Consider the following 27,857-nt stretch of genomic DNA (forward strand, 5'->3'; position numbering starts at 1 on the left):
ATCTTGATCTTAAATTTTAAACTTGAAAATAAAACTCGATCGGACTTACTTTGACACCAGAATTAGCCAATTACAAAATATATATCTTACAATCTCCCCCTTTGGCAATTTCGTGACAAAACCCAAAGAACAAATATAATCTACCCAAGCAGATCGAAAGAGCGGATTACAACTTGTCAATAAGATGGAAAAAATTTTGTATTCTCTTCTCTTCTCTGGATAAAAGTTCACCTGATTTCCTGCACATTTATCAAACAAAACTGCCAGTAAAAGTTTAATAAAACATATTAGATAAACTCACATATTATAAACTCCCCTTGAATTAATTATCCATTTTTCTCCTCCTTTTTGGAACAAATTGACAAAGTGAGGCAATTAAAGAAAAAAGAGAAAAACCAGTCATTAAGAATAAATAAGTCATTAACAGCCAAAAAGAATAACCAAAATAATGACAATGTTATCTTAACAAAAACATGTTGCATGATGCATGAATAAAAGAAAAATGATAGTCAATATAGATAGATCAAGCATCTCCTTCAAAAGAAATAGTAGTGGTCAACAAATCATCAAATCATCACCACCATCATCACTACCATCCTCATCATCATCATCATCAGCAGCACCACCACCATCATCATCACCCTTATCACCCATAGACGGATATGGAGGAGCAGGTCTGTAGACATCCTCAGTAGAACCACTTGCCTGTTGTGCCCTAGTCAGCCTCATCTTAGCCTTGAAATCTCATATCTCATCTATGACTTTCTCAAACATAGTATTCTAATTCTAAAGAAGAAGTGAGTACATTAGATTTACGTCATCTTTCGATAAATTCCCTTTGGAGGAAAATATCCTGGTAACCTCTGGAATCTGAGATGAAGTAGCATTTGATCCTCTCAGAGTCTTCCTTGCATTCTCCCTAGCAGTCTTGAACTTATTGAGAGCACGAAGATCCAGTTCAGACACAATATCCCGATGATATGCCCTAGGAGGAAGCAAAATCCTATTTTTTCTGTAGAATCCCATAATAATCATAAGAAAAGGAGAAGATGTCTTTGCTCCAACAGCAAGAAGATAAATAACTTGAGCCCATTCCAAAGTAATTTCATCATTTTCCTAAAATAAACCAGATTGCCATGGCAAACAGATTTAAGAATGTAGCCTTATCAATAAGATAACAATATGGGATGTAGTCAACATACCTAGGAGACCCCGGTGCACATAAAGCATAATAAATCTCTGACCATTTTGGACCTGGACCTCTAATAGGTAACACATATCCAGTGCTGCTTACTCTCTTCTGAACACCCAAAATAACACAAAGTTCATCTTCAGTGAATAATAGTTGATGCCAAAAATTGATACTTCAAAGTATCCATCTTCATTAACTTTGCGAGATTTGAGTAGAAATAGTGAACCATGTCAGGTGAGAAACCGCCTTCCAACCTGGTGAAGAAGAGCCAATTGTTCTTCTCAATGTACTCTACAAGCTTCTTTCCAGCATTATCTCAAAGCTTATTCAAATTCACATTCTGCTATGTCTTGATCGGTCCATCCTTGTAGATATTATTATATGCTTTCCATGCATTTTCATTGTAGAAGTCTTCTTCAATGAACTCAATCTTCCCAATAGCGGAAACAAAAGGATACCAAGCTAATATCTCATGTGGAGGAGAGCTAGCCTCCATAGGAGAAGATGGTGTATCCATAGGAGAACGTGACTCGTCGTGAGGCTCACAAATGACTATGCTTGTTCTAGGACGCTTCAGAGGCTTAGGAGCTGTAATTCCCTTGCCTTTAGCTTCCTTAGATAAACTTGGAGCCATTTGATTTTCAACAATTTTTGGTTTGAGCCTTGAAAACTCTTTCTGGAATTTTGTCAAACTCTTGGTGTGCAACACAACAATTGTTCTTGAGAAATATAGATCTTGATTTTTCAATCCCCAAAAATCAACAACAATTCAATGCAAAAGCTTCAACAATGTCAAACCCAAGTCTTCAATCACAAATAAGAAGCTCTTCAACAAGATCTTAACCAATCCTCTAAAATTCTTTTCAAAACCTAATCTCCAATGTCAATTTCAATCTTCAAATCTCCAACCTCAAACCAATGAATTCACACAATCCCAATTATGTAATGGAACACAATTGTAATGATGGAATGATGAATATGTAGTATTTGAAGTTATATATAGATGTATATGTATGATGGAAGTAATATGGAGAGATGATGATGATGCCAAAATATGAAGATAGAAAGGATACAATTTGACCCAACAATGCACAAAAGAGATACTTAAGTGCCTAAACCCGCTGCCAGGAACCGGTAGCCAAGTTGGGAACCGGTTCTATCGGAACCGGTTCCCAAGCGGCAGAAAAATTGTTCAATGACTTACAATTTGCTCTTGACTCCAGACTTACTTTTGATCTTTGTAGAAGGATTGTTGGTAGATCAAGCAATACTCCTCAAATGCTTTGACCCTTCCAAAGTGTAATCGCTTCACCCTTTTTTCTTCAAGATCTAAATTTAATGTAAAAGAAATAGATCTGCTTTTCAGAAACTTTAAATCTTCAATTATGCTCCAATTCCGATGAGATAGAGAACAATACAACTAAATCACTTGTGTGTTTATATGTGTGTTCAAGAAATAAAAACAGAAAAATCAGATTTGATTTTCTGCAAAATATCTCTCAAATAGGCTTTTAAATAATTAGAAGGTTTAATGCGAAAGTCATATCAACCTAGATGTAAAACAAGATTTATATAGACTTTCAAAGACCTAGATATGCATAGGAAAGAAGTAAATTTCATGTATAGGTCTTTTGGAAAGAAATCCATACCAAATGGGAAGTTTAGACAAAACTAGAAACAAGTTACCAAATCTGTAAAAGCCTTCTAGCCACTTTTGGAACCAATTCAGAGTGTCCAGAGTTAACAATGGTTCTTGAATCAGTAGGAAGAAGTTGGTACCGGTTCCCAAATGGCAGATTCAAATGGGAAAGACAAAACACTTGGAAAAATTCATGTTTAGAAAATCTAAAACATATCATGTATGTAAAGTGTTCTAACATTTAACTCAACTTCCTAAAGTGTTTTTCATACTTTTTTCATAGATCTCAGTATATCAAACTCTTCAATTCAATAGCCAATTTCAATCTTAAATTTTAAACTTGAAAATACAACTCGATCGAACTTGTTTTAATACCGAAATTAGCCAATTACAAAATATTTATCTCACATTGACCATCCTCAATTTCCTTTCTACAAGGTGGATTAAAGCCTACAATATTACCTGCCCCTCATTCTCTATTTCAGTGAATGGTGAACTTTTGGGGTACTTTATAGGTACCAAAGGTTTCAGGCAAGGTGACCCTATTTCACCTTTCCTTTTTGTCATTGTCATGGAGGTCCTAACTTTTATTATAGCCAAGTCCATTAAAAATACTCCTAATTTCCTTTACCACTGGAGACACAAGGCTAATAATTAGATCTCTCACCTATCCCTTACTGTCTTGATTGAAGCTCAAAGAACTTTCTCTAAATTTGCAAGCCTTTACCCCAACCTCTACAAAAGTCTCATGTACGTTCACTTCTGATATTCCTACTGATAATAATGAATAATATGTGTGTTTTTGAAGATGGCCACCTTCCTCTCAAGTAGTTGGGGCTGCCATTATGTTCTTCTAGACTCCAAGCTAATGATTGCGGACTTCTTGTTAACAGAATTACTTCTAGAATGAGCTGTTGGATAACTAGATTTTTGTCTTATGCTTTGAGGCTTTAGCTTATTAAAACTATTCTAGTAAGCACACATAACTATTAGAGCACCCGTTTTATCTTACCTCTGCAGGTCATTAATCAGGTTAACAGCGTGTTCAGAAGATTTTTATGGACTGGAACTGAATTCAAAGCTACTGGAGCCAAAGTTAACTGGATGGCATTAGGCACACCTAAGGACTATGGTGAGGTTGGTATTACTAATCTTGCTGCCCTCAACAGAATCTCTATACCATGTTTTGAAGGAGTGAAACAAGCATATCTGTATTGAAAAATGCTCATTTTCTCCTTCAACTTCCAAAGCTCATCGATGACTGTATTTGGTCTCAATTGATGTCTATCAAATTCCCTAATTGCAAGGACTATAGAATGGTTGCGGCAGCCTAGAGTCTTCCTAGTTCTGTTTTTGTAGAGGAGATCCAACCTGCTAATGTTCTTGTGTCTTGCAATTGTTTCGGTTAAGATATTAGTTAGTGGTAGGGAGTGGGGCTTTTGTAAGGCTTCTGGCCTCTTTGGGCTTGGCCCAGTTTTGTAAACCCCACCATTTTTCATAGCATAGTCGTGTCAGAGGTATCCCACATCGGATCCGAATTAAAAGTGAAATGAATATATATAAGTAGTTATGCAACATTATGTAATACGTTAAGTGTTTTTTTATTAGGTGGGATGTGTCTAATTCATTACAGAGCTAATTAACCCGCCATTTTTCATAGCGGATTCATGTTAGAGGTGTCCCACATGGATTCGGATTGAAAGTAAAATGGATATATTTGAGTAATGCAACATGCTTAAGTTTTTTTTATTAGATGGGATGTGTCTAATTTATTATGGTTGGTGTCAAAGTTAGATCCCGTCATTGATCCGACATCACGCCAAGCTCCGCCTCTCCAAGAAGTGTCGGCTAATTTTTGTGTTAGAGGATACAATTAACTTGTTATTGAAATTCTCTAAAAATGGCTAATTTTGTCTTCCCATTTCTGTTATTCATTGTTCAATAATGTTGCTGTCCATGGTTTAATTTTTGGGTTTTGTCTTCCCATTTCTGTTATTCATTGTTCAATTAATGTTGTTGTACATAGTTCAATTTTTAGGTTACACGTACAATTAACTTGTTAGTGAAATTATCTGAACATGGCTAATTTTGTCTTCCCATTTCTGTTATTCATTGTTTAATTAATGTTTGTGTTTATAGTTTGGGTTAAATTGGAAAGTGTGGTGTATGTTTCTTTTGGAATTGGTAGAGAATACAGAAATTGAAGTTCAAAGTTAATTAATTATGTCCCAAAGCTGGTCTAACAAGTCATGTCACATTCCTAACAATTGGGGCCATTTGAGTGCCTGGTGACATACAACGACTCATTTTCATAGATCATTACTACAGCTTGGACAATAAAAAAATATCAAATAAAACGTTTAGGTTGGGGACCATCCATTGTGTCGGACTAGATACCTATTTGTCACTGTGCAACAACTTGATCTAGACTCAATTATCGTTCTCTCTCTCTCTCTCTCATTTTCTTTTTTTGTAAACAGAACAACAGATCAACCCAAACTTTACTCAAAAGTATAAAACTATTTACGTAATCAAATTCAAATCTGTATCAAATCTAATATTATTTATTTGTTTGTTTTTAAACTTCACATTAGATTCGAGTTTGTCGAATTAAATTACTTTGCACGAGTTCGAGTTCAACTAAAATTTTTATTTCTAAACTTGCTTACCACTCACTTTTGTTATTAACCCTCAAAAGTTTTTACCACAAAAAATAGAGACAATGGCTTTATATTACAATCCTTTCTGATTAATTAAAATTGAGGGGTTGGTCAAAAATGACCCATCTCAACTTTGAGCAACAAAAAGTGATGTTCAAAATTGTCAAAAACAAGTTGGACTTGGATTGTTGAGTTGGCTGTCAAAGCTGTACTCCACAACTAGCACATGAATCCAAGTCCCACTCTAACAAAGAACAAACAAGGAGGCATGAATCCACTTGTTTCCTGGATCATATTTTTGAAATGATAGATGTGTTGTAAGAATGTTCACATATTAAAGTCTATTAAATTAGAACTTAACCAATCTTATTGTTCAATTATTTCTTCGATAATTTGGTGAAACTAAGGCATAATTAGTGGCAAAAGACTCTCACCTCATATTTTGGAGGTCAAAATTATTAACCTTCTTAGCTTACCTTCATGAAATTCTCCTAGTAACTGTCCGGTGCATGTGAAACGGAGAAATGAACTATTAAGAACGTAAATGGGGTATGTAGGGCAGTTGGTCAAATATAGTATGGATCGTACCCGTAGATAACTTAAACAGGGGAGGAATCTTTGATTTTGTAGTAAATTTTGGATTGTATGTGTCAGGTGGTGAATTATAGGATAGTCTAAGATGTCCGGCGCCACCATCGTCCGTCCAAAAAAAAAAAATCTTTTTTTCTTTAATTTCTTGATAAAATCAATAAATATGATTTGTTGTTTATCCAACATTAACAAGAAATGCTTTAGAAAAACAATTATTATTATTATTGTTATTTTAAATTCGTTACAAATTAGAGGGACATTCGAAGACGGATACAGAGAGAGTAGAGCGCGCTCTACTAACTAGAGCGCCCAATCACATTGTACTAAGATAAGTGATTTTATAAAACAAATGACAATGAAGTTGTCTATGGCTTCAGGGAGTGCAAATTGTTAATCTGTTGATTTGGAGTTGTTGGATTGCAGATGGTGACTACACATCACAATACACAACCTGTAGGAAAGTCATTAATTCATCAGAGATGTGCACCACACGCTACCTGGTCATGTATGTAGGATTGATACTTTTCAAAAAAAAAATTTGTATGTAGGATTGATTATTTATGTAAACCTTTTTCACTTAATTTTTCATAAATACGTAATTAATTTATGTGTGTATATAATATATATATGAACATACTTCAATATATATTGTATGTGTGTAAAAACTTTGAAATTTATTCACAACCTACACTGGCAATAGATCAATACTACTTTATGAGATGACATTAGTGACAACTGTTTCAAAATTCAACCATATAAAAGTAGACAACCTCAAGGTTTTTGAGCTTGTTTTCAAAATTAGTTGACAAAATACTTAAAAGTTTGTATGAAAGTTCACTGAAAATGTCACGATAGTGGGCCAGCTTTGAAAAATAAATCTTTAGAACCTTTTATTATTTCTGTGTAATTTTGGCCAACTGTTCAATAAATTTGGGCCAACTATGTGAAAAAGTAAAAAGTATAAGAAATTAAAATTTGTTCGAAACCAACAGAAATAAATTTATGCATGAAATAATAACATTAGCACAGCTAATTAATGTTTGGATTTAGACTTGTAAAGGGTTAGAGTTGATCCATTTCCTAAATTGCAATTATGTTAGATTGACAACATTTTTAATTATCAATTTCTTTCTATAAAGGTGACACTTAAACAAAAAAGTAAATATAGAAAATAAAATAAGTTATAGATGAGATATCATTCACTAATTGTTGCTTGGTCCCCCTCTAAACAAATGTTGGACCTCATTTCTGCATGTCACAATCACCTCCACAACAAGTGTTACATCACCACTCAATTTTGTTCTTGTATTTAGCAGTTGGTAAGATTACAACTTTACAATAAATTGAGCAATTTGTTTTATGGTTTTCATTAATAAATATTAGTAAGGAAATAAAAATTCTCACCTTATATTTTGAGAGTTAAGAGTTCGAATTCTTCCGCAAGTGCATATGGGATGAGGGAACTGCATGTACTCGGTGAATTATGAAATGCTCTAAGAGACATGACGCTTTCATCATTGTCCAATGAATAAATAAATAAATATTATTTTATCATATTATTATATGAACAAAGGTACAATTTGGAATATAAGAAGGTGAACTACCTTCCAAACGATTACCAACCAAATGTACTTAGTATAATCTCTTAATGACAATAAATGCAATTTGAGTTTCCTAATCAATTGGATTTACACCACCACTTGCTCCTCCCTCTCTCATTGGCCCAAACCCTAATCCCACAACCACCCCATCTTCCAACCCTAAATTAGGGTTTAAGCAACTGGGTTTTTCTTCTTGATTAGATGACTCCACTTTCACATCACCACTTTGGCTCTCATGACTTAAAACACCACAATTATCAACCACCACCTTAACACCACCTTCTCTTGTATTAGTAGTAGTATTATTGGTATCATTAATGTTGCTAATCAGAACTGGTGTGTGATCAAGAGCTTCAATGGCATTGTAGGATGGTACCACAGAAGGTAGCTTTGAAAGAAGAGCTCCAAAACTGCAGGACATGGGGGGTAGAAGAGGTGGTATGGACCAGACGGGAGGTGGTCCAGTGACACCATTTTGTGGGCTGCTGCTGTACCCCAAGTTGATGGCTTTGATCGGAGACGTCGTCTGAGCCGATTCTTCGCCGTAGAGTCTCTTCGTTCCGGTCAATTGCCGCTTGTCGTTGATCTGCAAACTCGTTTCAATATTGGTTTCAATCATCATGTGAGGATTGTTGGGCTTGAAGGTGTACGGATGTTGAATGGGTAAGTATGGTCTCTGTATTGCATAAATGCCTGGTATGCTCTGTAGGTAGCTGAATTTCCTCTGTATGCTTATCACCAGATTGAGATCTTCCCCAATCTGCAAAACCCATCAATCATCAATAAATATTTTGATGTGTGTGTGTATGTGTGTGTGCGGAGAATGAGAGACAGAGACCTTATCAAATGAGCCTAGTTGAACTATGCCTTCTCTTACGGAAATGATGGCAATAGTCTGCAAAATGAAAGAAAATTGTCAACTGTTTCTTACAAAAAAACATGAAAGGGTTAATTTTTGGGGGGGAGTTTGTTTTGAAGGAAATTAACTGACCTGAATGCCTGAATTGAACTGAAATTCCCATGTCTTTGGTTGCTGTTTTATGTGATGAAGAAGAGTTCATGAGAAAGATTTTAAGTATAGTTATGTTATGTTCGATGACATGAAATTGGCGTTCTGAAATTAGAATCGGAAAAAAATCATGTCATCTTGAAATTGGAATCGAAAAAAAATTAGGTCAATTTTAATTTCAATTTCAAGACGCAAATAATTTCATGCCACAGAACATTGTGATCTATGTGTTTGTGCTGATGTCAATGAAGAGTTGATAAGAAAGTTAGATTTTGAAGTAGGGATAGTGATCTGTGTGTTTGTGTTGATGTCAATTGAGCACAGAAAGAGAGGAATCTTTCGGGTAATTAAATTTCTCTTACAGGGTCAATTGAGACATTCCATGAGATGAAGCTAGAATCTTTCTCATTTGGGCTATCTCTGAACACCCATTTGTGACTGTTATCTGCTGCCACTTTCCCAATCAATCTTCAAACAAATGCCATGCAAAATAACACTTAATTTCACAAACTCACCTCACTTCCACCAACACAAGCAAACAAATATACATAGACACACACACATATATATATATAACAATATGAATTAATTCTTACCCTTCACCATAATTGTAGACCTCATGTGACATTTTGAAGAAGACATCAGCCCCAAACCTCCCCTTTATGTACCCACTCCCAGCTTGCTCACATTGGTAAAAGTCACAAAACCCATCTTCCCAAACAAGAATCCTGAAAGTTAAAAAAAAAAACAAATCCAATTAACTTAAAAAAAACACACACACACACACACACAACATGAACCAAAAATGGAACATGAGTTTAGGACAATTAATCATCCTAGTGAATTGAATGAATTACCAATTCCTTTTGTTCCCCTTAACGCGATCGAGCGCGCCGCCTCCATAATCCCACCTGCAACACAGCAATGTGATGATCTTGAATCAATTTGGTGACCAAAATTTCAATTTTTTTTTTTTTTTTTTTGTGTGCATTGTTGTGAGGTTTGGTGTCAATTTTTTCTTACTTTGGTGGAGGGTAGTTTCGAGGCAAGATCCTCCAGAAGACTGCGTAAACCCACCTCGAAGAATTGGAAGAATCTGACCGCGTACACAGGCTTCTGAGTGTGTGCTGCAAGAGACAGTTAAGCATGGGAAGTCCACCATCCATTGTGTGTAGAGAGAGAGAGAGAGAGAGAGAACAAAACTACAAAAGCTACTACTGTAGTATTGTTTATGTTGGTTTTCAGTGGCAATTAAAAGGAAAAGATTGAGATAGGAGGATAGGAGTACGCACACGCGCTGGTTGTGTCTGTGAAGACACAGCCTCCGAATTGGACTTAGATTGCCCTTTGGGGAATGTACTTGGTTTGAGTTTTGACGGTGAGAGTGGCGTAAATTGGTCTTTGGGAACGATTGAAATGACTTTTTTGGACATGGATTGGTTGCGTGTTACACACGCGCTATGTTCAGGGTGTAGGTATGGCATTCCTGGAACAGGCAAGCTCCTCAGTTCTTAATTCCGAACTTAAATCCGTATTATGTTGGATGGTGATATTGCCAGAGAAACCAATAATGTTTGTAGAAAGACAAAAACACACCCTTCAGTAGTTGAGTGAAGAAAGAAAATGGGTGATTGTGCCTTAAATGACTTGGAGGGTACATTTGGCTTTTTACAATTTGAGCATTTATAAGCAAGCTGCAACTTGCACAATGCCATTAGTCTAGTTGGTAACTTGGTATCCTTGCTCAAAAGACGAGACGATACATTTATCAGTAAAATTTTGATTGTAATTTCATATTAGATTTATAGAAGTTTTAAATTTTTATCATTAGGTTACTCAATATCCATTCTTTAGGGTTGAGCAGGGACACTTGAAGGACAAAGATTAGGGTCGATTTACTCAATATCCAATCTTTAGGGTTTTAATAGTAATATATATTATTTTTTAATTATATAAATATAATTATGATGTAAGACTATTGATGCTTGTTTTGTCCCAATATATTGGGTTAGTTAGAGTATTGATAAAAAATAAAATTAAAAAAAAAAAAAGGGAACCAGTAGCTTTTAGAAACCGTTGGTAACGGTCTTGGTTCACCCTAACTAACAATTTTTTTCAACAGGCATCACTCTCACGCTCCGAGAGCGCTCTCGCTCTGCACATGCTCTCGTTCACATTCTCACTGCTTTAATTATGTCACTATCACACTTCCACTCTCGAATTCGCTCTCGCTCGACTAAAGTTGCACCAAAAGCAATACCAAAACGAACCGTGTGCACCCCTATTAAACAAATAAACTCTACTCATAATATCTGTATTTGTGTTGTGATATGGAACCAAATTATTAAAGTAATATCACTAGTGGAAATAAGTAAATACCTAAATTAAATAAGAAATTAAGAATTCTTTGTTAAATTATTCAGTTAGTGAAGTAATGTTTTTCAACATATTTGAAATTATATACTGTAATACGTATTTTTTAGTTCAAAATTTTCCATAACTAGTCAAAGTTGCAGTCTAATACTAAAAACAAAAAGATGAGGGTTCAAGTTTTCATAGTAAAATCAAATGAGTTTGTTGCCCAAGGTTAAAGAAAAAATGACCCCCCGAAAACTTGGTAAATATAATGAAATCATGTAAAATCTGGTACATAACATTTTATTTTTGGAGGGGGCCATCCCTGTCCTTGAGAGGATCTAATTTCATTGTCATTAGAAGCTGGCGTCAGGGTAACGCCTTGTTCGCACTTGCAATGGTCCTCCGAGGTTGATCGCCTTTTTTTTTCTCCCACTTCCATTCAGTGTACCAAAATTTGTCCCTGCCCCAAGCTTCGATTGTGAAACCTCTCTCTACTGCCTGTCTATTCAGTAAATCTCTTCACTTTAACCTCTATACATTTCTCCAAAAATGTAGTAAAAACAATAAAATAGAGACAAATAACCCATATTGCAATAATTTAATTTTTGTACTGATACATTTTAATTTTCTTAACATATATATATATATATTAGGGTAAATTACACCAACACCCCCTGAGATTGGGTCATATTTCAATTAGATGAAGATTTTAGTTTTAACTTTCACTTACACTCCAATCATGCGAATTGACCCTTTTACCCTCAAATTTTTAATACAAAATATATGTAATCTTAAATGACAAAAAAACCCCTATCCCTATCCCACACCACCGCCACCAGTTTTTGATGAAATAACTGGTGCAAATGCGCCACCGAAATAGTCGGGAAATTGCATAAATTGTATATCCTGCTGCGATTCATAAGAAGCCTACACAAACCATAACGGAATTCAAATTTTTGAACACAACAAACACAAAATTGAATTCAAATACAATTTCAAACAACAGATCAGAGTCTACCAAATCAAATTGATACAATATAGAGAGAGAATCGTAAACTCACAGATATTTCATCAAGAAAAACAGAAAGATCTAATTAAAGGAAAAAAAACTTATCAAAAAAGAAAAACAGAAAGATCAGAGGCATCGATCTTCATCGCGGCATCGGATACAGAAAGCTTTGGTTTCTTCGGCTTCAACTTCTTCGTCTTTGTACCGCCATTTTCAACGCTGTCAGAGGCTTCGACATCATTGCCGTCTTCTCCGCCGTCTTCGCCGTTTGATTTGACAAATCGTCGTCATCGGTGAATCAATCCCTTCCGTCTCTCCCGCCGTCACAGCAACCACGTCCACCACCGCTGCGACTGTAGCTGCCTCTCTCCATTTTCTCAAACCCTCGACGAAGGATCTGTGTGTGAGGGTTTGTGACCTGTGAGAGTGGGGCTTCTTCGGCTTCAACTTCTTCGCCTTTGTACCACCATTTTCAACGCCGCCGGAGGCTTCGACATCATTGTCGTCTTCTCCGCTGTCGTCGCCGTTTGATCTGACAAACTGTCATCATCGGCGAATCAATCACTTCCGTCTTTCCCACCGCCACCGCCACGACTGTAGCTACCTCTCTCCATTTTCTCAAACCCTCAACGAAGGATCTGTGTGTGAGGGTTTGTGACCTGTGAAAGAAGGGGTTTTTTATATAGGGGAAAAGAGCTGTGGGGGTAGAAAATGAGGAGGAGGAGGGAGAGGGAGAAGGGAAATAGAGGCAAAAAAGAGAGGCAGAGAGGGAAAGAGGAAGGTTTACAGAGAGAAGGGCGGTGGTGAATGTGATGGGTAGTTTGGTCACAAAAAAAATAGTCAATATGAGGTCAAAGGGTAGTATAGTCCTTTAACACCTCAAAATACTCTGACTAAGTCAAAAATTGACATTTGGGGTGTGAGTGAAATGTTAAACCACTAATTTAAATATATGTGAAATCTAAAACCAAAATGTTAATATAGGTGAAATATGACCTAATCACAGGGGGTGTAAGTGTAATTTACCCTATATATTATGGTTATCAATAATATCAATCAACAGTATGATAAATGTATCATACACAGGCTGGCTAAAGCTGGGTGGTGCCTATGTTTCAACAATGTCAACTACACACACTGTTACAATTACAAGCAAGAGTGTCATCAAAATTCAACAGCAATTAATACTGTACACATCTTTTATAACACCAATAATCTTTTTTTTTTTTTTTTTGCACGCCTATAATCAATTTATACAAGTAGTTTTTCAAGTTATGGAAAGCAGATGTGAACAAATCATTTATACCGAAACTATTTAGTAGGTTAGGAAAAAGCTATCGTGAAAGCACAATCAAATGAGCCTGTGGCCTCAAGTTGCCGGACTCAGAGATTATGGATTTGCACTTGGTCCAATGGATGAGAATGCAAGTTTGAAAGCACCATCACGAACATATACTCTACCAGTCTCGAAACTTAGACATAGGACTGAGTAATAGATCCGAAGACACTAATCCAGTGTCAAGAGTTAATGTATGCAAAGTATATTCTACTCCAATACCTAGCAATAGCAACATAAAAAACGGGAAATTCCATTTTAAATGTTTATAATGTTGCAAACACCTTCGCAGCCCAACGATTGGGTCACTCCCCGTTGTTCTCTGGGGCCTGACTTCGAGCCTGTCCTTGGGAGTCCGGCTCAAGCCTTCGCATCTCTAACTTCTAATCTAACATTCTTACCCTGAAGTATACGGCAGCATTTGCTTTTTGTTTCAGGTGTTGATATGTAGTTAAATGCTAAGTTACATAATTCTTCCTAACGAATGTCACTCTCACACTCCGTGTGTGTGTGCGCTTATGCTCCAACTCCCATCCTGTCACTAAATTTTGCCTCTTTCACGCTACAGTTGTCGCTCCCGCAGCCCCGCTTTGTATGACTTTGGTTTAGATGTCCAAAAACATGATTGAATTGATCAACTACGAAATTTTGTTTATCATTCATCTAATAGGGGCATTAGTAAATTGCTGATAATCTAAAACAACTGCACTCGCTTGGAACTAGAAAATGGTGGTCCTCCACCAACCCTTTTAATAAGTGATAGAATGGTCAAGGAGTCCCTATCACCTTTTTACATGCAATACTGTGTTATTCAACTACTGGGGATCTGTGATGCTTATTAAAATGTGGGTTTAACTAGCTAATTAAAGTAATACTTTTCAACTCCTAAAAACACAGAGAAGGATTAGAACCAATATATGTTTTCCTCTCTTGTTCTTTCTTATCATTGCAATAAATTCAGACATAATGACGAAAAGATTTCAGAATCTACTAAAATTGACACTACATTACTTTATAGTGGAATTCTGAACTGCCAAAATTAACAATAAGTTTGTCATCCCTGTCACAAGACTCGCAACCTAGGAATATATAAAAGTAGCAATTAGAATCATAACTCGAACCAAATCACCCCTATTATCTCTAAGAAAACACTAAACAATTCCTAAGGAGAGAAAAGCGCTTTTATTTTATAAAATAAAATTGCATTCAGGTACGCTTGATAACCATTAAAAGCCCTTTTAATGGTTACCAATTTTAGCTCGGTAGAACTTGTGAATGAAGCTAAACTTTGGAGTTTATTAAATTGCATTCTGAGTAGATATTGTAAACTTTATGTAACTATTTTTCCTTAGACAATTTTATCCCTTTTTTTTATTTTTTATAAAGACAATCTCAGCCCTACTTTTATTAAGTTGCTATTATCGAATATGGTAACATTAAATAAAAGGATATTATTGTAAAGTAGCAATACAAGTGTTTTAAAAAAAATTATTACCAAATAAATTTAAAAATAATTTAATTATAAAAAGTACTTATTATAATATGACACCAAAACACCTAACATATTTTTCACTGACCGCAATTTGTTGACAGCTCTAGTGACAAAAGCGCTTCTTTTATTCTAGCAACAACACCAAACGGGCTCTAAGGGTAGGCTGAGTAAATCGACTTTAGGCATTAAAATTTTCAGCAACAATGATAAAAGATGTATAGTGTACTAACCAAGACTGGAAAGCCAGAGGTGGAATTGATGTGCCCCATGGTGGAGGCAAGTAAAGGGACCTGACAGCTACAACTTGTAGGGCAAGAAAGCATATAACACTATCTAAAAAGGACATCCATATCATGCTCCTCCCCAGTCCCCCCCTCCCATTCAATTATGACTTTCCCTATCTTTCCTTATCTCTTAGGATAGAACATCTTATAACAACCTCCCATTGCGCAACTTTATACCTACATCTCATCTGTTTAGCATACCCATATTTATCTGCTTTCTTCTGGTGCATCCCCTACAGAATCCTAACCTTAATTGTCACATAATCCTGTATTTTTCTCACTTGATGGCATTGTCTCATTATCGCTCATGTTGTGCCAAATCTTTTGATCTGGACCATTGATTTAGCAACATAATTTGTATTAAGTTCATCTATGTCTAAACATTCACAAACCCGAGCTCCTAGTCGGCAACAACCAAATTAAAATTTAAAGAAGGGTGGCAGCCAAACTTAGCCTTGTATAAGAAAAAGGCCTAACATCTTAAAAGGAGCACAGAAACAAATGACAAATATTTCAAATTTGCATTGCAAACTCTACAGTCAGTACACTGCACTGAGCAATTCATTTTGTCAGCACTTACAGTAAGCCAGAATTGAATAACTGCATCCTATCAAAAGGACAAATTAATAACAAGTATTAGGCTCTTAGGGAACCAGCTTATCCCTCGCCACAAGAAAACCCCAAGTCTTTTCCCAGCAAAATCTGAAAATTATCATACATGAATCATAGAACTAATCAGTTCTCCACATCCTCAGAGAAATCCGAATCTTGAAGAATGTCGTCCCCTAAACAATTTTTTTTTTTGGTAAATACCCTAAACGAACTTGTTGCCTAAACATATGCATGTTTTCAGTATTAAATTATTCAATCTACCTGAAGCATTAAGCTGATACAATGTTTGTGTCATCCTCTGAGATTACTTTCTTTCCAGTGTACCGCTGAAAAAAGAGAAGGAACAGTTGAATACTAAAAAACCTTGACGATAAAGTGACAACTAAAAGGATATAATATGAAAATGTTTTTACAGTTTATAATCAAATAGGCTTCAGAGAGAAAACAGATACCTGCTTGCCAACAGAGATGGGTACATATTTGTACTTGATCATGTGCATTATCTGCCTTTTCATTGTTGAAATGAAGAGCACCAGCCAATAGAACAATAGAATTGGCCAAAATACAGGCACATCAAACATACTGAATAGCGTCAACAGAAAAGCCAAGCAAAAGGCTTTTGTGATTGAATACCTGCCATAGCCAAGTAAAGAAGGAAAACCGATCCATTAACCAGCTCAAAACTAGCATTCGCTACGTACATAACTAATCAAAGAAAGCAGCACATCAGATGCTAATGGAAGGAAAACATTGGGTGATTTCATCCAATATGATTTAAAAAAAAAAAATAAGAAAATAAAAAGTGGAGAATTTTCAAAATAAATCTTGGAACAGAAATTACAAGCAACAGAGATCACTATCTTTAGAAGAAATCTTGAATTTTTTGGGTTCCTTGAGTCCCTAGGACCTTTCTATGTACAGCTTTTGGGATGCGTTCCCCTTTTGAACACTCTCTAATATATTCTTTATTTATCAACCAAAAAAAAAAAGGCAACAGAGATCACTTTCTTTCTATTGTACAATTTAGAAAAACAGGTAATGTCACAATGAAACATAACACATCCAGGAATCCGTAATGCTCTAATAAGGCATTATGAATCGAATTCTCTAGTATCAGAACTTATTAGTTAGCTTGGTGTCTGAATTGAGTATCACATATATAGATAGAAAGCTCTGATCCTTGCAAGCCAGTATAGGGACATAAAATTCAACATTGTTATGTGCCAGCATGTTTCAATAACCCTTAGAACATCCAGGAAATGCAACAAAGCAAAAGCACCAATATTATGGTACAACACTGAATATGTAGTGCATTGAATGAAAATTCGCTGGAAGCTATTATAGGATGAAAAGCCAATGACCTTACGCATTGAAAAATCCTGTGATCTTGCACGTCACAAGAGGGATTAAGCCAAGCCTCAAGATCATTCACATGGGATTGGCCCCTTTTTTTGTCATTTTCCAACATATATTTCTTTCATAATTTTTTAGAATAGTTTAGTGCTAGTTGACCAAAAGGATTATGAAAAGAAGATAACAATTGTTTAGACATAATTTTGGACAAAGTGCAAGACAGAAAGAAACAAAGCATACAAGTTGGCAGAAAATAGTAGAGGTAAATTCTACATATTCTTATAAAACCAAATCCCAAGATGGGATATGTAACAATAAAAACCCTCAAGTAACTATTTCACTAAGGATTCTTAATTTCTCAAAAGTTCTACTTATCTCCTCTCAATCCTCTTAGAATAATAACTCCTTCTGGACATCACAACTTCTTAACCTTCTTAATCAAGCTTTGTTTGCAATATCAAAAACAGATTCTTCAGAAGTGGCTCAGTGACTACCAAGATAAACAAGTACACAATGCAAAAGAAAAAGGACAATATGATAAGAGAAGATCAACCGACTCCAGCCTTGCCATACATGTAACACAATGATTGCAAATAGTCAACCTCTCAACATAAACCACTAAGGTCAAATTATGTTCAAAACCACTATCTAAATAGAAAATCCAACACTGAAAAGATTCCACAAAGTTAACACTGAGTAACCACTTCAAACTTCTCTAGTTAGTATCCAAAAACAAGGAGAAATCTTCTAAGCTAGCAGGTTCTCCCATCTGTAAGTCACATCTTCCAAAAAAATAATAATAATAAAATAAAATCAACTATTATACAAAGAAAATGCTACCCTTCAATCTCCAGATTGCTTATGTCAGTTTATTTGTTTTGTCAGAGGGTATGGCTCTATGGGTTTGCTCCTGTTGCTTGGCTGTGTTTTATTGTTCAATTTTTGCTATTTAAAAGTTCAATCATCAGTAAAACAATACTAGGAACCCAATGCACTGAGATATTGCAATGCTGATATACAATACGGATCATAGGGAAGTCCTTATAAACCCTTCAACCCTGCAAACCTCCCCCTAACACCCTCTTAACACTACACAGCAGACACCAACTTGGTAAGAGTTAGCTCGTGGTGGAGAGGCTATCGGGTGAGAGGCAATTCAAGCTTTAAGTTAGCCTCGAAGCTTAGATTGCTCAAGGGAGATATCAAGAAGTAGAATAGGTAAGTCTTTGGCAACTTGGAGTGGAGAAAAAATCAGAGCTCTTTCAAAGATTGAGGAGTTTGACCGCATGGAGGGGCAAGGAAATATTAGCGAGGAGGAAAGATGCAGGCGGAATGAGTGCAAAGCGGAGATTGGAGAGATTGCCATTTCAGAGGAGATCTCTTGGCGACAAAAATTAAGGGTGCTGTGGTTGAAGGAAGGTGACAGGAATACGAAATCCTTCCGTCTCTTGGCGACAAAGATCACGGGTGTTGTGGTTGAAGGAAGGTAACAGGAATACAAAATTCTTCCATCAGCTCGCTAATACTCACTGGAGGAGCAACCACATTGGAAGGATTCGGATTGATGGGAAGCTTTTGAGTCGAGAGGAGGATGTGAGTCATGGGATTGTAGCTTTTTACCAGCAACTTTACATGGAGGAGTTTAGCTGGAGACCCATTGGGATGGTTTGTTGTTTGATGCGATTTCGGAGTAGGCAGAGACAACCTTGAGAGACCTTTCAGTGAAGAAGAAGTGCTTTCGGCATTGACTAGTTGCAATGGAAACAAAGCTCCGGGTCCAGATGGGTTCACAATGAGCTTCCTCCAACACAATTGAAAGGTAGTGAGAGAGGAGGTTATGGGAGCAGTCCATGCCTTTCATGAGCAAGGCCGCTTTGAGAAGAGCTTGAATGCCTCGTTCATCACTCTCACCCCAAAGAAAGGGGGAGCTATAGACATCAAGGATTTTAGACCTATTAGTTTGGTGGGTAGCGTCTACAAACTTATTGCTAAAGTCCTATCCTCTTGCATGAAAGGGCGCTGAATGGTGCTGTCTCAGAGTCTCAAAATGATTTTGTGGGTGGGCGGCAAATTTGGACTCATCTCTCATTGCTTCCGAGTGTGTGGACTCTAGATTGAGTAGAGGAATTCCGGGGATGTTATGCAAGCTGGATATTGAGAAGGCTTATTTCTTCTTGTTGTATCTCTACTGTGAGATTTTCAGTGCTTGTGAACCCCTCTGGATCTTTTTACAGTTCGAGACACTTGAGGCAGGGGGGCCCTCTTCCTTCTTTCCTGTTTCTTATTGTGAGGGGGGCTTTTAGTCGTCTTATGAGGAGAGTGGTGGAGCTGGGTTTCACAATAGGTTTTAGAGTGGGCAGAGAGCAGTTTCATCAGTTGGAGATTTCCCACCTTTTATTTGCCGATGACACTTTATGCTCCGTTTGGTAGGAAGGAAGAAAGTTGAACGGAAGAGAGAGAAGAGGAGATGAATGAGACATCCCTAGGGAATGATTATCATTCCCACTTTTTGTTTGGTTGGATGGAAGAGAAGAGAATGATATAATCCTTTATTTTGTTTGTTAGGAGAGAAAAGAAGAGAGAGAGCACTAATTGTAAGAAAAGTTCTGTAACTTAAATGTTTTAATAATAGCCTTGCCTTTATTCCTTCGCATCTTTCGTCCATATTTGGAGGGATGAAAATTTGTGGAGGAAGGATGACTCATCTACCCTTTTCTCTTCTCTCCTTGCATTGTCACTACCAATCGAAGGAAGTTTGTTTCTTCCTTCCTATGTTCCCTCCACCTCTCTTCCTTCCTTCCTACCAAATGGAGCATTAGTGTTTTGCGATGCAAATGTGAAACAGTTGAGATATCCGAAGAGCGTGTTGGTTTGCTGTCAGGCAGTCTCTAGTTTGAAAGTGAATCTAGGGAATAGTGAGATTCTCCCAATTGGAGGGGTTGACCACATTTCTACTCCGGCGAATATTTTGGGTTAAAGGATTGGAGCTTTTCTGATATGTTATCTAGGCTTGCCTCTGGCCCACCTAAGCTGAGAGTTGAAGTTTGGGACCCAGGTATTGAAAGATTTGAGAGTTTGGGACCCAGTTATTTCCTGTCCCTGATCCAGGTCCCAGCTTCAGAGAGAGAGAGGATTGAGAAACTTGAACAGAAGGGATGGGATAGGGGAGGAGTTCAAGTATAACCTTGTGTGCGATTAGGTTTGCAAGCCTCTACAGGAGCGCGGGCTGGGGATTAGGAGACTTACCCCCCTTCAATACACCTCTGTTGGGCAAAGGGCTGTCGAGATTTGGGATGGAGAGGAATCATCTCTGGAGAAGGGTCATTGGTTTAAAGTTCGGCAAGGAAAGGGGAGGGTGGTGTTCTTTAGAAGTGCAGGGCCCAGCTGGAATTGGAGTTTGGAAATTCATTTGGAAGGGTTGGGATGAGTTTTCAAAACACATTCATTTCAGAGTTTGAGATGGCAGGAACATTCAATTTTGGGAGGATATTTGGTGCGGGGATCGCTCTCTCACCCGCACCTTCCAGTTCCTGAGGCTTCACAGGATTGTGACAGATAGACATGCCATGGTCGCCGACTGCTATCGCCTTGATGGTTTAGGGTTGACATGGGATATGCAATTCGTGAGGCATTTCCAGGACTGGAAATTAGAGGATATCTTCGATTTCTTGGCAATACTTTATCCCCAGAAGGTGGAGGGCATGGAGATGGATGAGTGGATCTGGATTCCCTCTTCTCAGGGGAGTTTCAGTGTTTGCTCCCTTTATTCGATCTTGGTGAGTACAGAGTCTCTTCCTTTTCCATGGAGGGTTGTGTTGTGCACAAAAGCCCCTCTGAATGTGGCTCTTTTTTTTTTTTTTAATTTGACTGCGGTGATGGGTCGGATTCTTACTACGATCAACTTGAGGAGGAGGGGGCAGACCCTCATGAACGGTGCTTCGTGTGCAAGGCGGATGAGCAGACGGTTGACCATCTTCTTATCCACTGTCCGTTGCCTAGAGATCATTGGGATATACTCCTGGGCATCTTCAGAGTTCAGTGGGTAATGCCCCTTTCTTCGAGGAGTGCTCTTAAGGCATGGAGGGGTGGCTTTGTGGGAGCCCAGGTTTGTGTCGTCTGGAGGATAGCGCCTCTATGCTTGTGGTGGTGGTCCTTTGGAGAGAGAGAAATAGGAGGCCTTCGAGGGAGAGAAAACCTCTATTAGTGTGCTTAAGTTCTTCATTCTTAATACTTTATTTTCTTGGATTCGGGGGAGATTTTATAAATCTATAGGGGAGATAGTGGACTTTTGTGGATACTTTGAGTGTCTAAGGGCCCTAAATGGCCCTTGTGTAGTTCCTGGGATGCTATCCCCTTTTGAGGGCAGTCTATAATACGTTACTTACCAAAAAAAAAAAACTGTGCATTCAATGATTATGTTCATACAAATATGATAAACAATGCCACAACAGCACCCCCACAGACCATTTCACAGAAGAGTTAAGTTTGAATTTAACACTAACCCACTGTAAAATTTGATCCTTAAAGTATATGGGATGCGCTCCCCTTTTGAGTGCTTAACCTTTAATTATCAACAAAAAATAAATAAATAAATAAAAACAAAAAGTGATCCTTAACAACCCAAATTACTCACCAGCCCACATTTGAATTTTGATCACAATACAATCCCATAGATCTTTTGTGAAATTACAGCCAAAGTAGAGGTAGGCATGGGATTTGATCATCCCACAACTTGATCCCAAGTCCAAACCACCCAAATTACTATCCAGCCCAAATTATACGTTTTTTTGGTAAGTAAGTTCAATTTATACTCATTCATAAAGTTCAAAATCAAAATATAGAGGCTAGATTTACAAATTTAGGAGGTACAAGGAGTAGATTCAAAGGCCCAAGGTGCACTAAGGCGCTATAGGTCCTTTGAAGCCTAGGCACAAGGTGCAAGCCGAGGCGCGCACTTGAGTGAAACAAAGCGCACAATTGAAAAATTAAATTTTTATTAAAGCATATTCATATTCCATATTAAAGGCACAAACATTGTCACAGTTCCCAAAGAACCCAACTATTATGGGACGGAGGGAGTAACTAAATATGAAATTCTATTTTGATTGACTTAGAGAATTAAAATTTTCTAGTAAACTTAATTCAAAAGAGAATAGTGTAAATGAGAAGGCCTTGATTTAATGTGGTTGTGAAAAAAATAAGAATAATAATTTAGTGAAAGATTGGGACCAAACCCTCTAATTCATTGGTTTATGTTTGATGTTATGAACATAATAAGAAGTTAATCTTTCAGGGAAAAAAAAAAAAAAAAAAAAAACATAATAAGAAGTCGGATAAAAAAAAAAGGACACGCAATCAGAAGTTAAAACATGTTATAAGTTATACATATCCCACATCGGATAGTTTAAGGAAAAGGATATAGAAGGGGCTATATAAAAAGAGCATCTGAAAGATTGTAGAATATAATTTGTATGAGTCCCTAATTATCAAAAAAAAAAAATTATGGTCCCACATCGGAAGAATTGAAAGAAGATGTGAGGAAGGGTTAGTTATAAAACCAGTAAGTGGGAGAGCCCAAGTCTAAGTATGGGCCTGTTCTGTGAATGGGACCGTCTTTCAAGTGTTAAAGAATTCTTAGCCCAACCCCTATATAAAAGGTGAACCGGCCTGTTTTTTAGGCCGGTTCGTATCGTAACAGCGATACTTGTTGAGAACCAGCCGATTCTAATCAGCTGGTTCTAGTGTGAATTGTTAGTCACGCCGTTATACCTGGCCATCACAGTATCATTAGCCAGGAAATCTGTTACGAACCGTCCGGTTCGGCGAACCATGTTTTGAAGTTAATATGTTGATATATAATAGTACATCAGTTAATAAATTAATATTTAATATTATGTTAGCTTATGGATTTTAATATTATATTAGCTTATGGGTTGCCTCGCTTTGCCACAACATAAAGCCGCATAAGCTCAATTTGTAACCACGGAGTAACCTCTGTTTTGGGCTATAGTACACTAGGATTATAGGGATTTGTGATTTGAAGATTGAAAATAAGGATTCGCCAGGTGTTAATCCTTCAAATTTTATACACTAGCTCACCTTACATAGAGAAACACCACGTGGCCTCCGAAAAATATACAAAATTTTCCTATGACGTGACAATCCATTTGGACATCACTCCAACATATGCACTTATTGCCCTCCACGCCCGTATCCTTGTACAAATAGCCGTGACTCCTAAATTTTCAAAAAAGACATTTGAACACACTGAACATTATTTGACTATAACATATTTCAAAGTACCATTAGGAGGGCAACATAAGGCCACTTTGATTTTCACCCTTATCCAATCTGCTGGAGTTTCCATCATCCTATATGTAATACCTCCATCACTGTTGGAGAACCCCAACTACCCGCAAGTAGATTTTCTATGATAAAATTTGGACTTTAAGGGTTTGAAAGTTAGTCTATAGACTCTAGCATAATAACGTAACTAACTTAGATCTGAAAAATCCATTAAGCAGATCTTTTAAGACATTAAGTAATATATGTGCATAAAAACAAATGGAAAATCTCAATCCTTATTACCAAAGAAACTGGAAAACTAGAAATTAGTAATTTCTTTGACATCGCAACTCTAAAACTACCTTGGGACACCAAAACAAGAAGTTTGCATAGACATAAACGTGAAGTTACCCAATACATAACCTACTTCCTCAGCGTCCTAGAAAGTAAAGATTGGAGAAAAACCTAACATTTGGAATTATACCTGATTAGTCAAGAAATTACATTAATTAGAATGAACCAATGTAGATAGGCCTGACAGATACAAAGGTCACATTTTATATGAGACTGGCATTGGAGGTTAGTTTACAAATTAAAAAAGAAACAAAAAAAAGAAAAAAGAAAAAGCATTTAGGATTTGTTCGAAAATAAAAAATAATTTGCAGAGATAACTCTTGGAAGGCTGATAGAGCCCAGAACAAAAACTCTTGAAAACTTCCAGAATGTGCAATCCCTATTCATCATTTCATTATATCTTTGTGCTCCAAGCCTCCAACCAAATGCAGCTTCCATCAAGTTTTTGCTATAATTTTGTTGATTGATAACCTCCAACGACTAGATATATTTTGAAAAGAAAAAACCTAACTTTTGAAGAACTCCAATAGGTGCTATCTTCTTCTTCATTTTTATCCTCAACTATCCGACATAAAACCCACATCCCATACCTGGGTCAATGTCACGTCAAGTCAACTCCGAATCACTAATACCATGGGTTAATAGAGAAGTCCAAGTAACATAGGACGTTATGTGGTTCTCATTTCCTTTCGTAGTTTTATCCGCAAGTAATTAATGTGACACCACTTCTTCTCTAATTATCTTCAAGCAATTTATGTGTCCTAGTTCAAGTTAAGATCTTAATAGTTCGTCTAGCATAGTTTCAAGTTCACAATACCTAGTGTGAAATTTGAATGTGATATTGAATTTCCATTTCACCTTTTTCCTGATTGACCATTAAATACCCATTGATGCCACATTAAATCTACAAAATATTACAACCTGGCTTAGGTGTTTCCAAATTCTACTTCCAATCTGCACTTGATTCTAATTTCCCACCAATAAATGTCAATCATATTTGCGTGGGGTATTTTGGTTTTGTTAACATATTCATTTCTTTTTGTGCTTTGTTTTGCCATTCAAAAAACACATTTTGCTTTGCCTTTCAAGAAAACAAATTTGTGCTCTGTTTTATGGTTGTTGGATACTTGTATAGTTGATGGATTTACTTTTTGATATTTGATATTAATTTTTAGAATATTGATATGACTTATGAAATATGAATGTTATTATGGTAATTTAAATTTTCAATTGTGTGCCTCACTTCACTCGGGCGCGCGCCTCGCGCCTAGGCTCCAAAGGACCTCTAGCAACTTGGTGCGCCTTGGGCCTTTAATAACACTGATTGATGCCACATTAAATCAAAAAAATATTACAACCTGGCTTAGGTGTTTCCAAATTCTACTTCCAATCTGCACTTTATTCTAATTTCCCACCAATAAATGTCAATCATATTTGTGTGGGGTGTTTTGTTTTTAGGTTAAAGCTGAAACTGGGATAGTTAGAAAAGAAGTACCTATAACTTTAACAGAAGATGTGACCCTAGATGCTGCATAATGGCCAAAAACTATATTTCATGGCTATCTTATGCAAAGCTATGGAATTGATATTGCAGATGAATTAGTTCAAACTTTAAACTAATTTTCCTTCAGTTCCAATATATAAAACACCAATTGCATGCTACTAAACATAGATTAAGAAAATTTGTTGGTAGCTAATACACCCAAGACTTAGATTGGATCCAAACACAATAATTTGGCAATGCCCCATAGTCAATATACCGATTATCTTGACCATTTATCATCTAAAAACATCTAAAAGCACATTATTTCCCACAAAAAAAAAAAAAAAAATTCTAATCTGACTTCACATTCATTCTCGAATATATATGTCTAGGATGCTAGCATTGATGGATTTAAAAGGAGGGCAACGCACCAGAACTTGAACTCGGGAAGGCGGCGAACGAACGGTCGAAACTCGTCGGATCCGCGGGTGGGGAGGGTGGGCCCGTCAGCGAGTTCTTGGATCTCAGGATCAACCTGAGGGGAGAGGAACAAGATGAAGAGCTGTAGGATGTAGATGCCGAGTCCGTACGTGATGATGTAGTAACCTTCGAGGAGGTACACGCGTACGGCGTAGATGAAGGCGACGACGGAGAACGCGATCCAACGGTTGAGAACGTGCGGCGTCGACTTGTCAAGGAGGTGCTGGTAACGCCGCGACAAGGAATGACTCCACTCAGATACGACGGAGGAGGACGACAGATCGTCGCCGGAACCACCACCTCCGCCACCGAGATTCATGTTCTCTCTCTATCTGACTTTCTCTCTAACCCTGTTTGTGTTATGCGGGTACTGAACGACCTTAGAAGAGGCCAGAGAATGGAAGTTATAACCAAACCAGAGAGGAACATACAACCGTCGGTGAGTTGAAATGGCTAACGGACCTTGGGCTTTTACAATGGGTTGTGACAATGAGGTCACTTATACGATGGTCCAAGTCAGAATAAATGTTTGGGCTCTATTCATCATATTAATGCAAGCAAAGATATTCGTAAATACAAGTCATGGTTTAGCCGTACTGATACACGATACATTGAACTATATACGTTTTTTTTTTTTTTTTTTTTTTTAAGTCCGATTTGTATCGACTGACTTTCTTAGAATCCGTTACATTACGATTGTGACAGATACCACGACCATGACTGACACTGTAAAGTGCGAACCATCATACCAGTACTTTTCAAATATTCACGAATATATATTTCATATTTTTAAAATATATTCATAATTTTAAATTATATATATATATATATATTTTTTTTAACATATATCTAATATCGATTTAGTACAGAATTTATCCATACAATATAACTCTTATTTTGTTTGTTAAGCATAATATTGACCCAAAAATGTTACACTGATAACAATATATATAAATTAATATTAACTTTTTTGTATATATAAAAATATAATTTATAATTTTTATAGTGTCATACCCATAGCATATTTTTTAAAAGATTTGTCGTATCGTCATATTCGTGTAGTGTCTTACCCATAGCATATTTTTTAAAAGATTTGTCGTATCATCATATCCATATAGTGTCGTATTCATGTTTCGTTTCCATGCTTCCTAGGGTACAAATTATTCAATCAAAACTGAAATATGGGGTTTTGATTTCATTTTTGAACTTTTTTCAAATTTTTTATTTTCCATGTAGAATGTCAAGACAATTGCTTCTATTAAAATTATGGTTTGTTTGGTACCTGTAGACACTAAAATTTTAATGGACTTTTGTTTTGACAAATTGACCCATCAAATATGGGTTTAATCTTTAATTAAGTTATTTAACTGGCCAAAATTTGGTCCACTTAAATTTTTTAATTAGTCCAGCCCAAATGATTAAATGAAAAGATAATTATTCCTAATAAAATATATTTAGAATAATTATTTTTTAAGAATAATTATCATAATATAACCGGCCCGGCCCGGCCCAGTTATGACTTAATTCTTATCAAGAGATGATACGTGTCATCATCCTATTAATCCAAGAAGCCTATAAATAGAGGCCTGGGGGAAGGAGGAAGGTATATAAATTCAGAATTCCAGAGAGAAATACGGAAACTCTGCCCCCAACATCCAAATCGAAAGACGAAGAACACCAAGCACATCAAATCATGTTGTTCTTCATCAAATTCAACGGTGATCAATAATAAGCACATCAAATCGTGCCATTCTTCATCCAAATTCCACGGTGATTCAAGATTAAGCTTGTACAGCCCTTGGCAAAGGAGATTCAATCAGAGGACCTTATTCTTTTTAAATAATATTATTACAGAAGATTATACCCCAATTTTCTCCAATTAATAAAATATTATTTTTGCACCCTATTTTGTTTTTTATTTGCAGACTACAAAATTTATGTGTACAAATTTTTAGCATGCCCGATAGGATATCCTTTGCCTCTCATCTCTTTCTCCTACCATCAAGTTTTTTCTCTGCTAGATTCTATGGCTCCCCCTAAGACTCAGACAAACAAAAAAGCCCAAAAGAACATCGCTGCTCCAAAGGTCAATGCCAAAACCACCATAAAAAGTGGCACG

The 27,857-nt window shown here is 36.7% G+C and overlaps 2 protein-coding genes across 6 annotated transcripts; both read right to left on the reverse strand.

The window, feature by feature from the left end:
- Positions 1–7,611: 7,611 nt before the first annotated feature.
- Positions 7,612–9,926, reverse strand: LOC132278850 (uncharacterized). Of its 2 annotated transcripts, none has more exons than XM_059780750.1 (7): positions 9,770–9,926; positions 9,550–9,603; positions 9,289–9,420; positions 9,055–9,160; positions 8,675–8,716; positions 8,522–8,578; positions 7,612–8,443 (listed from the first exon to the last, which is right to left on the reverse strand). In XM_059780750.1, the coding sequence occupies exons 1-7, from the start codon at positions 9,856–9,858 to the stop codon at positions 7,757–7,759; spliced, it is 1,167 nt and encodes a 388-aa protein (XP_059636733.1). In that variant the 5' UTR covers positions 9,859–9,926; the 3' UTR covers positions 7,612–7,756. The 2 variants fall into 2 exon arrangements, with proteins under 2 accessions (XP_059636733.1, XP_059636731.1); XM_059780748.1 differs by having other exon boundaries at positions 9,716–9,925.
- Positions 9,927–11,958: 2,032 nt separating this feature from the next.
- On the reverse strand, positions 11,959–26,253 carry LOC132278720 (protein RER1A-like). 4 transcript variants are annotated; one of them, XM_059780585.1, is made up of 4 exons: positions 25,690–26,253; positions 16,236–16,416; positions 16,045–16,109; positions 11,959–11,977 (listed from the first exon to the last, which is right to left on the reverse strand). In XM_059780585.1, exons 1-3 carry the CDS (start codon positions 26,055–26,057, stop codon positions 16,053–16,055), a joined length of 606 nt encoding a protein of 201 aa, XP_059636568.1. In that variant the 5' UTR covers positions 26,058–26,253; the 3' UTR covers positions 11,959–11,977; positions 16,045–16,052. The 4 variants fall into 4 exon arrangements, with proteins under 4 accessions (XP_059636568.1, XP_059636567.1, XP_059636566.1 ...); XM_059780584.1 differs by lacking the exon at positions 11,959–11,977 and adding an exon at positions 15,658–15,956; XM_059780583.1 differs by lacking the exon at positions 11,959–11,977 and adding an exon at positions 15,658–15,873 and having other exon boundaries at positions 25,690–26,252.
- Between the last annotated feature and the right edge of the window lie 1,604 nt (positions 26,254–27,857).

Source organism: Cornus florida, unplaced genomic scaffold (assembly GCF_030987335.1).
Source record: "Cornus florida cultivar Cherokee Brave unplaced genomic scaffold, ASM3098733v1 CherokeeBrave_3.0.0_Hap2_Chr10, whole genome shotgun sequence".
NCBI classification, from domain to species: Eukaryota; Viridiplantae; Streptophyta; class Magnoliopsida; order Cornales; family Cornaceae; genus Cornus; species Cornus florida.

Coding starts and splice junctions, on each gene's coding strand:
- LOC132278850 (XM_059780748.1), bottom strand. CDS start 9,858: ATGGATGGTGGACTTCCCATGCTTAACTGTCTCTTGCAGCACACACTC. Junction 8,579..8,674: donor AGTTCAATTCAGGCATTCAG/GTCAGTTAATTT, acceptor TTCATTTTGCAG/ACTATTGCCATCATTTCCGT. Junction 8,444..8,521: donor AACTAGGCTCATTTGATAAG/GTCTCTGTCTCT, acceptor TGGGTTTTGCAG/ATTGGGGAAGATCTCAATCT.
- LOC132278720 (XM_059780585.1), bottom strand. CDS start 26,057: ATGAATCTCGGTGGCGGAGGTGGTGGTTCCGGCGACGATCTGTCGTCC. Junction 16,417..25,689: donor CTTCCCGAGTTCAAGTTCTG/GTGCGTTGCCCT, acceptor TGGCTATGGCAG/GTATTCAATCACAAAAGCCT. Junction 16,110..16,235: donor CCATCTCTGTTGGCAAGCAG/GTATCTGTTTTC, acceptor CTCTTTTTTCAG/CGGTACACTGGAAAGAAAGT.